The 12,907-nt window shown below is 39.7% G+C and overlaps 2 protein-coding genes across 3 annotated transcripts in view; both read left to right on the top strand.

The window, feature by feature from the left end:
* The first annotated feature begins 802 nt into the window (after nucleotides 1–802).
* LOC124607449 (DNA mismatch repair protein Msh3-like) overlaps nucleotides 803–12,907 on the top strand; it is a 365,016-nt gene continuing 352,911 nt past the window's right edge. For both annotated transcript variants that reach the window (XR_006978833.1, XM_047139784.1), the window contains exons 1-2: nucleotides 803–1,027; nucleotides 1,144–1,364. Coding sequence is in view for 1 of the 2 variants with exons in the window: in XM_047139784.1 (XP_046995740.1) it covers nucleotides 926–1,027; nucleotides 1,144–1,364 (323 nt within the window). In the remaining variant the exon portion in view is untranslated. The remainder of the gene's footprint in view (nucleotides 1,028–1,143; nucleotides 1,365–12,907) is intronic.
* LOC124607450 (kinesin-like protein costa) lies at nucleotides 1,226–5,110 on the top strand. The gene has a single exon (XM_047139785.1). The coding sequence runs from the start codon at nucleotides 1,737–1,739 to the stop codon at nucleotides 4,266–4,268; it is 2,532 nt and encodes an 843-aa protein (XP_046995741.1). The 5' UTR covers nucleotides 1,226–1,736; the 3' UTR covers nucleotides 4,269–5,110.

Here is a 12,907-nt window from a genome sequence, read left to right on the forward strand (position 1 = left end):
CCTTCCTTGTACCCCTTCGAGAATATGAATCAGTGCAATAAAAAACCAAACAAAATATTGTTCGCTGTCACTCCTTTTACTTGCCCTAAAGTTCGAGAATTGACTCTGTATTTTTTATTTTTTGTGCTGGTGTCTGGTTTTGCACTTCTGGTGAGATGACGAATAAATGTTATTGATATTTTACTTGTCTATAAAAAGCAGAAGGGTAAATAAAGCTAAATTGAAAATAATAAATGACAAGAAGGTGGCGCAAATTGTTTATCCCTTTTACTGTAAGAGTTTCATAGCTTCAAATTCTTTGCTTTTTTTTTTCATGACGCTTCGGCACTATCTACAGTGTCATTGTAACTTTGTTAATTAGAATAGAGATTCGACAATATGAATAAGTAATATAGAAAATTTAAAAAAAATATTTTGCCTGCCACTTCTTATTCCGTTACTGAAAGAAACGTAAATAAATTGTATACTATGGAGAAAAAGCGTGATACCGTTGCTCTTCACACCTTCACGCCAACTTTAGTTCTTTATACCAAGTTGTTAAGATGTCTGTAAAACGTGTAGATGAAGTTTCACGGTACTTCCGTTGGTGGTTTGTCTATAGCAGCGAAGTAGTAACACTCAAAATACTCGAAGCGCTATACGGGCTAAAATGCGCCGTCCTCAGGTCCCGCTACTTAAGCTGCAGTAGATGTTGCGGACTGAATTCTCGTTCTGCTCATTCGAATGCTCCCTCCATAGATATTTAAACTCTATCGATAAAAGGTTACGCTTGAACACCACTCCATAGAGTGGATATCTCATCTGTTCTATGCATGGAGGTATCTTACCTCCATGGATCTATGACTTGTTTTTATATCTTTGAAACGTTTATGTATGTGGTGTTTACATTACACTGCCCAAGATGTGGTGGTGCTGTTGAAGAGAGATGTCTGTTGGCGTAAATTTAAGTCAGTTTGCTAGAAATAGCTCTGTTTCCTTACCAGTTCCTTCTGAGACGAAGAGACAGTTAGTTGACGATGAAGAGAAGGTAATGCTTTTATTTACTATGAGACATTTTTAAGTCTATTTCCCCTTACATTGGTTGCACGAAAGAAGTATTTGACGACTTGCGACTTAGATAATTGGATTAATATGGTTTTACAGAATGAAGGTCCATCCAGAAGTGCGAAGGAGAAAAGAGTCCATCCGCCGTCGTATGACACTCCGAAAATTGCTACATTGACAGAAAATCATTCGCAACTATCTTCTGTGAAGTCTGAAGCAGATGTGGAAATCGATGAGAGTGATGTGTATGTTGACTGTGAAGCTGGTGATATAAACAGTTGCCATTCGTACAAATCCCAGTCCGTCTCTGGGCTTTCTAGGTATGTATTTGTGCACTAGTTAGTTTGCTTGTTGTAATAGTATCACCCTAAACTGTGCGTTTGACGATTGTGGAAGGAAAATCTGAAATGAATATGCTGTTACTTCAGCAAGGTATTCGTATTTGTGAATGTTGTGACTGATGCATTGTAGTGTGCATCTCAAAACATTGTAGACAACAACGTTTATGGAAGGCGTGTGATTGCACAAAATTTTATAACATGGAACATAATAAATTAGACACTCCCCTGACGAATTTAACTCTGTTCAAATTTGATGATTTTGTATTACACTAGTTGGTGTGTGTGTTAAGAAATTTCACTAATGATTTACAGAGTCTAGTTAAGAATAAGAAAAAAATCTAAACTATAGAAATGAGTGCAATGGTTGAAAACAGTGTCTCCTTTTGTAATGGAATTGACAGGGCATCTTCTGATGAATCAGATGATGGGGTTATTTCTGAACAACATGATTGGGATACTTTTGGACTGGAATTTGCAGCATCACAGTGGTTAAAATTAGTAATAAATGCAGAGCACCTTTTTAGTAGACTTATCAGTAACACGTCTTTGGCAGTGGAAGATAAAAACCAAATAGAACAATGGTTGTGTCTCAAACAAGAGTGTGAAGAATGTGTTATACATGATGGTTCAGTTAGTGGTAGAGATTGTGGTGCAAGAGTGTTGGAGCGTATAGATGAGTTAACTGAATTTGATGAACAGACAGACAGGTCTTTGGAAGCGGAAACAAATAATATACATTACCAGAATGGAAATTTTGATCCAGATACAGAAAGTGATTCTGATTCTCAGCACCCAGAATTTGTAGACAGGCTCACTTATTTCATGGATAAATTTAAAAATGAAACAGATGAAAGGGTTAAAAAACTTAACTACATGTTTATTAAGACAGGTGACAACTGTCATGTAAATCAATGGTACAATGACGAATCAGAGAAATACTGTGAAAATAGGATAAATTGCATTGAGGACACAAACCATAACCTGCTTCAGAAGCGGCGTATGAGCATTTTTCCAAGAACTGCTGTGCTTGATATAAATGTAGAACAGACATTAAGTGATGATTGTGAGCATGTAGATTTTAATTTGAATCCTGTGAAGGAAGAATGTGACTGGGAAGAAGATAATATTTATGACAGGTGTAAATCTGTTTCCTGCAGTGATATGGCAGCAGCAGTAGTTGCCTGCGAAGATGCAGCTGCTCCATATGAAGAGTTAAGAATTCTTGCAGCAGGAAATGAAATGAAGCAATCACAAATGAGAAAAGTTCTTATTGATTTGGAAGAGGCACATAAAAGAATAGAAGAGCTTCACAAAACAATAGAGATCAAAGAACAGTTTATTGCAGATATGATTAAAAATAGTGATATGAGATCTTCTGCAAAGCATCGGTTTCAGAAAAAAAGAAAGAAGCTTGAAGAAGGATACTATAAAACACGATCACAATTAGCACAATCAGAGAATGCATTAATTTTGCTCTCTAAGAATGGCTTCTCTGATGAGTTTTTGAAACATAAGAAAGAAATTGAAAAACATAAGTCAGTAGCTGTACAGTACAAGAAACGCCTCATGGACATTGAGATGATGAAACAGATAGCTAGTGAAAGTGCAAAAAAAATTTTGGAGTTGGAGAATAGCCTATTGCTCTCAAAAAGGCAAATGGAAAGATTAGAAAAACAGCTGAAAAAAGAGGAAAAGCAAAAAGAAGTTTTAGAAAAGGAGTTACTTCAAGATCAAACAAAGATAAAAGAATTAGAGCAGAAGTATAAATTACAGTTATCGAAGCTGAATAAAATGGAAGAACAGAAGGATAGGGATGATATTAGACTGCAGTGGATCTTTGAGGAAGAGAAGAGGTTAGCTAATATGCAAGAATCTTCACAGAAGTTTAAAGAACAGCTAATTGAACATCAGACATTACTGGAAAAACGGGAAGCATTATTCAAAGAGAAACTTTGTGTAGAGAAAAACAAAGTAAGATATTTGTCAGATGTCAGTTCAAAACCCTCTCTTATGGAACAAATGTCAAAAGAAAATTCTGATAGCATTCAAAAACAAAATGGAGATGAGAAAGAAGCTCTACGCATTGAAATAAGAAATCTTCGAAAAACAAGAGAGTGTCTTGTCGAACAGAGATGTCATTATGATAAATTGAAAAAGGAAAATAAACTTTCTGCTTTAGAAGAACGAAAGTTATTAGAACACGATGAAGCCATTGAGGCCATTGATGCAACAATTGAATACAAGAATGAAATGATATGTGGAAGAAAATCTCATGATTTAGATTATTCTCAGGTTCCCAGAGAGAAAGATGAAGAGCTACTTATTTCACATCTAATGAAGCTTTCCACTGTAGAAATGCGTTCTTTGCTTCATAAATATTTTCTAAAAGTTATTGATTTAAAAGAGAGTGGAAAGAAAATGGAAATTCAGTTAGCAGAAGTAGATGCACAGAATGATTCTTTGAAATGGAAAATTCATGAACTTACAAATTCGTTGTACCAGTCACATTTGGAAGCAGAGCGCCACATAGTTTTACTGGAAAAGGATTATCAGGAGAAACTACATCTGATGTTACGACATTGTGCTGAGGAGTCGAGTGGAAGCTCTGGCCCTGAGGGCAATGCCATACGCGAAAAGAACATGGAAATCAGTCAGTGTAGACAAGAGAACAAAATGCTGAAGAGGAGGATCTGTCAGTTAGAAGCTCTGTTACAGGTTTCTGGGAAACCTCATGCAGCAGGTCAGCTTGAGAGCCCTGCTGCAGCTATTCCACAAAAGAATCTTAAACAGCTTCAGGGCCCTTCACCATCCCCAACAACCAAAGTTACAAGAAAGAAAAATAAGCTTATTATCCAACAAGAAAAATACAGAGAAGGTTCATGACATCTCTGATGTTCCCACAAAGATCTTGTTCTTGCCTGATATGGTACTTTGTGAAACATATGACAGAAATTCATTTTTCTTAAAAGTAATTTTGACTGTTTTCTGGGTGTAATTGTTTTTAGCAGTTACTTTTTAGTTTTATAGTACCATTGTTGCACGCTTTGAATAACTGATATGTCATACATTTATCACATATGGACACTTTGACATATTACTGAGACCTTTCTGTTGTTATATCCAGAAGGTGAACTACTACTTAATTGCTAGATGTAGTAATAGAACTATGTTAATATGAAATGTCACCTTCTGATATCTCTTTCATTCGTGTTTACACAAATAAGTCATTTGTACATGAAATTGAAGAAAATGTCCTAATTATTAGAAAACCCTACCAAAGATTTTTTCCAAACAGAATTGATATGTGAGGACTGTTTGGTTGTATATAATGCGTGTTATGATTTTGACTATTTAGTGATGTAGCTGCTGCCTGTACTAGATTATAGTGTTATTTCAACTGTGTTACATCTCATCAGAGAAAACATATGCTTTACCTGATAAGACTGGATATGTGTGTATATATTGTAGCATTTGAACATTCTTTTTACATGTTGTAATAAAATTTCAACCTGTGATGTACTTAACAAGGGCTTGTTCATATATCATTTTAAATGATAAACTGCATCTAAAGATGATATGAATCTCTGTAAATTTGTAGTGTTCTTGGAAAGACAATATCTAAGATGAATTATGATCTGATATACTGTAAGAATCACTGTTCAATATTATATGTGTAATAAACTGAATGTTAAGTAAAGTCAAAGTGCATAGTATTTCATGCTAAAGAGCTTATCTGAGAGAATTTCTGGTATTAACTTTTGTTCCCTTTGATATAGATATTATTATTTGGTTGTTCATTACAACATATTGTTTTAGGATAAGTAACGTTGAATTCTATACTCAATTTTTTCTTCCTTGAGTAGATGAACCAAACCAAATGTGTTTTCCACTATATGCTTTTCAATATAATCTTGGGTAAGCCAGGTAAAATGAAAGAATGTGCTCTTAGTTTCACTGATGATGAAAGAGAGGGAAGATACATCCAGAAAAGAAAAATCCTTCCTTGGCAGTATAAGCTCAGAGCTCGGAAAAGGAAAGGATTAAAAAGAATAGTAAACACCTGCGAAATCCAGGATGAATGAGAATACAGGTTAACTGAAATGAACCATGCACCTTTGGTCTCCCTCTGTTGATCTGAGATCCTCTGTTATTATTTTGTGTGATTGGTGTCTTCTTTTTGTCTCACCAAATGCTGTATCTGTATATTATTTAACATGCTTTATATTGTTTGTACTGTTCTCGGGTCTCCAACAGGGTGCAGTCGTTTTCAAACCACGATATTTCGACAGTGTTCCTTGCCATCATCTTCAGGTGATACCTGCAGACTGAGCATCTCCGCTGAATCTCCTCCCCTTTATACTCTGATCGCTCCCCATCCCTTCCCCCGCATCATGCTGCACGCGGCGCTGCATGGAGTGGTGGTGGGGAGGGGCGGGCTGCTGGCTGCGAACTGTGGACCATCAGATATCCTGTGGCCTCCGTTGGGAGCGGAAGTCCCTTTGGGTCGGTGCTGTGCTTTTAGCTGGCTGAGTGCTGGGTCCCAGGCTTTGCTGAGGTTGAACCCGGCATCTCTGTTGATCAGCCCATCAGCTACACGTATTTCAATTGCCTCCTTCAGAACACAGTCCCAAAAAGACGAGGCCTGCTGTAAAACTTCTGTTTTCGCGTACTCCATAGTATCTCCAGTATCCATGTAATGTTCTGCAACCGCAGATTTTGTAGGCTGCTTCAGTTAGGTGTGCCTTCTATGTTCCTGGCATCTTTCTTTGATTGTCCGTACAGTTTGCCCGATTTATACCTTACTGCATTTACACGGAATACGGTAAACACCCGGTTTGTGGAGCAACAGGTCATCTTTTACTGTACCTAGCGGGGCATGCGTTTTTGGAGGTGGGCGGAAGACACATTTGATGTTACACCAAGCCAGAATTCTGCCGATTTTGTGGGATACTTTGCCGGTGTAAGGCACATACGCCATGGTCTTCTTGTCCTCTTCATTCTCTCTCTGCTGGGCTTGTGCATTCTGCCTGAAAGCATGTCAAATTTGACTCTCGTTATATCTGTTCTTCTTGAAAACATCCTTAAGGTCATTAGGTTCTCCTTGTAGGCTTTCCTCATCCGATATATCGCGGGCCCTGTGTAACAGTGTTTGCCGTACACCCTCACACTGTGGAGGATGATGGCAGCTGGTAGCGTGGAGATACAGATCAGTGTTGGTTTCTTTCCTGTATACACTGTGTCCCAAGGTGCCATCTGCTTTGCACTTGACTAGGACGTCCAGAAACGGGAGTTCACCATTCTCCTCCACCTCCATGGTGAATTTGATGTTAGGATGCAGAGAATTCAGATGTTGGAGAAACTCTTCAAGTTTTTCTCTTCCATGCGGCCATATCACAAATGTGTCATCAACATATCTGTAAAAGCACATAGGCTTCGGTGCTGGAGTTTCCAGTGCCTTCCCTTCGAAGTCCTCCTTAAACAAGTTTGCTACCACTTGTGACGTGACACCCCATGGCAACATTTCCTTTATCCGCGGGTAAAATATCTATTTTAGGATCATTCCGTAGTTCTTGAATGGCAGCTCTTTCTGCTTACGTGATGTTCGGCCTTGTTAGTGGCTTTGGTAATCACATGGCATGTTTCCCGACGTATCTCTTTTGCTTTTTTGCTGGGAAGGGTGGAAATTACTTGTTCTATACCACTGATGAAGCCTGTGATGCGTATAGTGGTCTGTGTTGGTGTGAAATTTAATCCCTTTTCCGGAACTGATTTTGCTGCGCCGTCAATTCCTTCCCGGTGAAGTTGATTACGGTTCGTCGTTGCACTTCTTGTGCCTGTTGTTCTCTGGCTGCCAGACGTTGGAACTTGGAGACTTGTTTAGAAGTGGCACTGTGTTGAGACAGGTCCGCATGAGCCCAAGAGACAGTGTTGACCCACTCCCAGGAATCGGGCGAGAGCAAACAAGCCATCTCTAAGTGGAGTGCGAGTAATTCCTTAGATGTCGTGTCTAGCCGCCGACTGGTGTACCGGATCCTTTCCCTTACAAGTGCCAGACTAGCTTTTCTTGTGATCCGGTCGGCAGCCATGGTGTTTATGTGATGGGTAATCCTTGCGAATGTCAGTATTACGCTGTGGTCACGGCACCGCATCAGGAAGGCGAGAGAGCTCTTAAGTTAATTAGGGAGAAATTCAACCCGACAATGACTAATCTTTTCGAATGTGTCCTCACATCAACATTCTTTCTCTTCGATAGAAACTATTATGAACAAATGGATGGTGTTGCCATGGGGTGTCCCCTGTCACCAGTGGTAGCAAACTTGTTTATGGAGGACTTCGAAGAGAAGGCACTGGAAACTGCAGCACTGAAGCCTATGTGCTTTTACAGATATGTTGATGACACATTTGTGATATGGCCGCATGGAAGAGAAAAACTTGAAGAGTTTCTCCATCTGAATTCTCTGCATCCTAACATCAAATTCACCATGGAGGTGGAGGAGAATGGTGAACTCCCGTTTCTGGACGTCCTAGTCAAGTGCAAAGCAGATGGCACCTTGGGACACAGTGTATACAGGAAAGAAACCAACACTGATCTGTATCTCCATGCTACCAGCTGCCATCATCCTCCACAGTGTGAGGGTGTACGGCAAACACTATTACACAGGGCCCGCGATATATCGGATGAGGAAAGCCTACAAGGAGAACCTAATGACCTTAAGGATGTTTTCAAGAAGAACAGATATAACGAGAGTCAAATTTGACATGCTTTCAGGCAGAATGCACAAGCCCAGCAGAGAGAGAACGAAGAGGACGAGAAGACAACGGCATATGTGCCTTACACTGCCAGAGTATCCAACAAAATCGGCAGAATAGGTGTAACATCAGATGTGTCTTCTGCCCACCTCCGAAAACGCGTGCCCTGCTAGGTACAGTAAAAAATGGCCTGTTGCTCCACAAACCGGGTGTTTACCGTATTCTGTTAAATGCGGTAAGGCATACATCGGGCAAACTGTACGGACAATTGAAGAAAGATGCCAGGAACACAGAAGGCACACTGAACTGAAGCAGCCTACAAAATCTGCGGTTGCAGAACGTTACATGGATACTGGATATACTACGGAGTACGCAAAAACGGAAGTTTTACGGCAGGCCTCGTCTTGAAGGAGGTGATTGAAATACGTGTAGCTGATGGGCTGGTCAACAGAGACGCCGGGTTCAACCTCAGCAATGCCTGGGACTCAGCACTCAGCCAACTAAAAGCACAGCGCCGACCCAAAACGACTTCCGCTCGTGCCGAAGGCCACAGGACATCTGATGGTCCACAGTTCGCAGCCAGCAGCCCGCCCCTCCCCACCACCGCTCCACGCAGTGCCGCACGCGGCATGACGCGGGGGAAGGTGTGGGGAGCGATCAGAGTATAAAGGGGAGGAGATTCAGCGGAGACGCTCAGTCTGCAGGTAACACCTGAAGATGACGGCAAGGATTGCTGTCGAAATATCGTGGTTTGAAAACGGCTGCACCCGGCTGGAGACCCAAGAACAGTACAAACAGTTAATTCGCCGGGAAAGCCTAAGAACACACATGCTTTATACTGCTGTGTCCTTTGTAGCACATCCAGGGTTTCAGCATAGTAGGTTTTCTTAAAAGTAAAAGCAATTGCTAAGAAAATTACTTATTGAGCTGAAAATTGCTTGTACCTTAACCAGGGCACTGGCACATCTACATGTATTTAAACAATTTGTTGAAATTGTTCCAGCAGTCACTGGTATTTTTTAATGTGAAAGTCATTGTCCAGTGCATGATGCAACATACATGGTTGCCAATACCCCCTTGTTTTCACTTTAATAGTGCGTAGTGTAGATGAAGATGAAATGGGAGATATGATACTGCGTGAAGAGTTTGACAGAGCACTGAAAGACCTGAGTCGAAACAAGGCCCCCGGAGTAGACAATATTCCATTGGAACTACTGACGGCCTTGGGAGAGCCAATCCTGACAAAACTCTACCATCTGGTGAGCAAGATGTATGAAACAGGCGAAATACCCTCAGACTTCAAGAAGAATATAATAATTCCAATCCCAAAGAAAGCAGGTGTTGACAGATGTGAAAATTACCGAACTATCAGCTTAATAAGTCACAGCTGCAAAATACTAACACGAATTCTTTACAGACGAATGGAAAAACTAGTAGAAGCCAACCTCGGGGAAGATCAGTTTGGATTCCGTAGAAACACTGGAACACGTGAGGCAATACTGACCTTACGACTTATCTTAGAAGAAAGATTAAGGAAAGGCAAACCTACGTTTCTAGCATTTGTAGACTTAGAGAAAGCTTTTGACAATGTTGACTGGAATACTCTCTTTCAAATTCTAAAGGTGGCAGGGGTAAAATACAGGGAGCGAAAGGCTATTTACAATTTGTACAGAAACCAGATGGCAGTTATAAGAGTCGAGGGACATGAAAGGGAAGCAGTGGTTGGGAAGGGAGTAAGACAGGGTTGTAGCCTGTCCCCGATGTTGTTCAATCTGTATATTGAGCAAGCAATAAAGGAAACAAAAGAAAAATGCGGAGTAGGTATTAAAATTCATGGAGAAGAAATAAAAACTTTGAGGTTCGCCGATGACATTGTAATTCTGTCGGAGACAGCAAAGGACTTGGAAGAGCAGTTGAATGGAATGGACAGTGTCTTGAAAGTAGGATATAAGATGTACATCAACAAAAGCAAAACAAGGATAATGGAATGTAGTCTAATTAAGTCGGGTGATGCTGAGGGAATTAGATTAGGAAATGAGGCACTTAAAGTAGTAAAGGAGTTTTGCTATTTGGGGAGCAAAATAACTGATGATGGTCGAAGTAGAGAGGATATAAAATGTAGGCTGGCAATGGCAAGGAAAGCGTTTCTGAAGAAGAGAAATTTGTTAACATCCAGTATAGATTTAAGTGTCAGGAAGTCATTTCTGAAAGTATTCGTATGGAGTGTAGCCATGTATGGAAGTGAAACATGGACGATAAATAGTTTGGACAAGAAGAGAATAGAAGCTTTCGAAATGTGGTGCTACAGAAGAATGCTGAAGATTAGATGGGTAGATCACATAACTAATGAGGAAGTATTGAATAGGATTGGGGAGAAGAGAAGTTTGTGGCACAACTTGACCAGAAGAAGGGATCGGTTGGTAGGACATGTTCTGAGGCATCAAGGGATCACCAATTTAGTATTGGAGGGCAGCGTGGAGGGTAAAAATCGTAGAGGGAGACCAAGAGATGAATACACTAAGCAGATTCAGAAGGATGTAGGTTGCAGTAGGTACTGGGAGATGAAAAAGCTTGCACAGGATAGAGTAGCATGGAGAGCTGCATCAAACCAGTCTCAGGACTGAAGACCACAACAACAACAACAGTGTGAATGGCTAGCAGTATACTTTTATATCACCCTCATGTGTTCGTGAAAAATAACAGGATATTTCTTGGCTCCTTATGAAAGGCAAATTCTATGAATTTCAAGAGGAATTCTTTTTGTGTTGAATGATGTCTGTTTGTCTTTTCTTATAGAATGTACTGATTGTCTCTGTGGACAAGTAAACTCATCATCTATTGCACTGGTTCTCTTCATACCTTCTCACTAGGTTCTGTTAACCCTCCCTGGTGAAAATCTCTGACACAGTACTGCTCACAAGTGTATGAGCTAAGTTTTGTTAGAATTTTTGTTATGGATATTAGCCTGATATCTAATGAAAGGAGTGAAGGTAATGATTCATTAAATAATTGACACACTGAATTGTTGATAGGCACATAAACCAGTGTAAGAATATTACCAATTTTCAGGCGAATCCTGTTTCAGAGCTAGAGTACAGATACCACATATAACTGCATGCCTACACCATCCTGCCTGATTACATTGTTCCAACAGTACAACTCTACCCAGTACGTCATAGGCAGTTGAGGCAATATAACTATGTAGGTGTAGGTATGTACTGCGTAGATCTGAAAAATAATTCATCTAAATGCTAAAAACATTCTCTGTCTTGTTTATGTACCTAACGACGACTCAGTGCCTCACTTATATCTGCCTTACCAATAAGATGTATGTGGTTGTTCCATCACATGACACCGGGCAGTAATGCTTCCACATTAGACATGACTGGTAATAAATACATACGTGTACTGTGTATGGTATAATAAAAAATTTTTCGATCTTTTTGTCGTTTTACTAGCTAATCTTCACACCAGATGCTGATAAGCTGCAAACCTTCCTGTGTTTTCCGCCAAGATCTTGCCCTCCATATAAATTCTGTTGGATTGTCTTTTTTAACAGAGTACCATCTATATTCAGGTCTGATTGGGTATTCCTTATGTACGTGTTGACTTTATTGTACAGGGTGTCGGATTGTCTACTTGGTGTGTTACAGAATTCCAGTTGTATCTGAAAATAGTAGCCTCTTGATACTGAATGCACCAGTTAGCCTTGGTGTTATTGCTGCTGCATTACAAATAAATATAACATGAATCGTCAGGAATTGTAGGTTATACCATGTTTAAAGCTTCATTGAAGAGCCTCTGTAAAGACATATTCTCAAGAGTTTACCACAATTTTCGCTCGTTATTGAAACAGGGTTTCAAAAAATTCTGAGAGACACAGGATGCATGAGCATTCAATTTTCTATATTTGGTTTCTATCATTGACCACCATCACAGACACTGAAATTGAAAATAAATAAATAAATAAAGTAAATATGTATTTATGCAGATACGAAGATTATGGCCAGTGACTGAAACTGACCGTAATACATTAAATCCTCATGTAACTGTGTGTCATGAATTGCTTTAAGTATTGAACTTCAGTTGGCAGTCACAAAATAAAAATGCTAGAACGATGATTGTAGTGAGTGATGGAGAAAGGAAGAACTTTTCATACAGTGATAAATCAGTAAAATGACATGTGCTATCCTCAGGCATACCCATTTATTAACCCCAACAGAAATAGACAGCCATCCTATGTAAAAACCTGCATGGTCCTGGTATAGGCAAAGTAAAAGCTGCAGCTTACCCATTGTCCCAGTCGAAGAAGTGAATCGGTATTTCACATAACCTACAGTGACAATTGAACCACAAATAAGAGAGACTCATTGATTACTTCACAGAGATAAACAGCTGTGGCTACAAAAAATTCTATCTAAAGCAAATTGCTTGCAATACTTAGAAAAAAGCAAAAAAAAGTCATGCATATCATATCAGCACCTCCTGTCAGTATAACAGATATTTTCAACCACTCCTACACCACAAGTGTTCTTCCTGAGGCCTCGAAACAGGCACTAATTAAGTCACCACAAAAAAAAAGAACTTTGCTAAGCACCCTCTGATTACCAACCTCTTTGCATTCTTCCTGCACCATTCAGGGCTTAGAATATTTAGTCCATGACTAGTTAACAAACTGCATAACCATAAACAGTGTGCTAGACAAATACCAGTCAGGTTTCTGTAAATACTGCAGCACAATTTCTGCCTTAATAAAAGCAACAGATGACCTG

Source organism: Schistocerca americana, chromosome 3 (genome assembly GCF_021461395.2).
Source record: "Schistocerca americana isolate TAMUIC-IGC-003095 chromosome 3, iqSchAmer2.1, whole genome shotgun sequence".
NCBI lineage: Eukaryota > Metazoa > Arthropoda > Insecta > Orthoptera > Acrididae > Schistocerca > Schistocerca americana.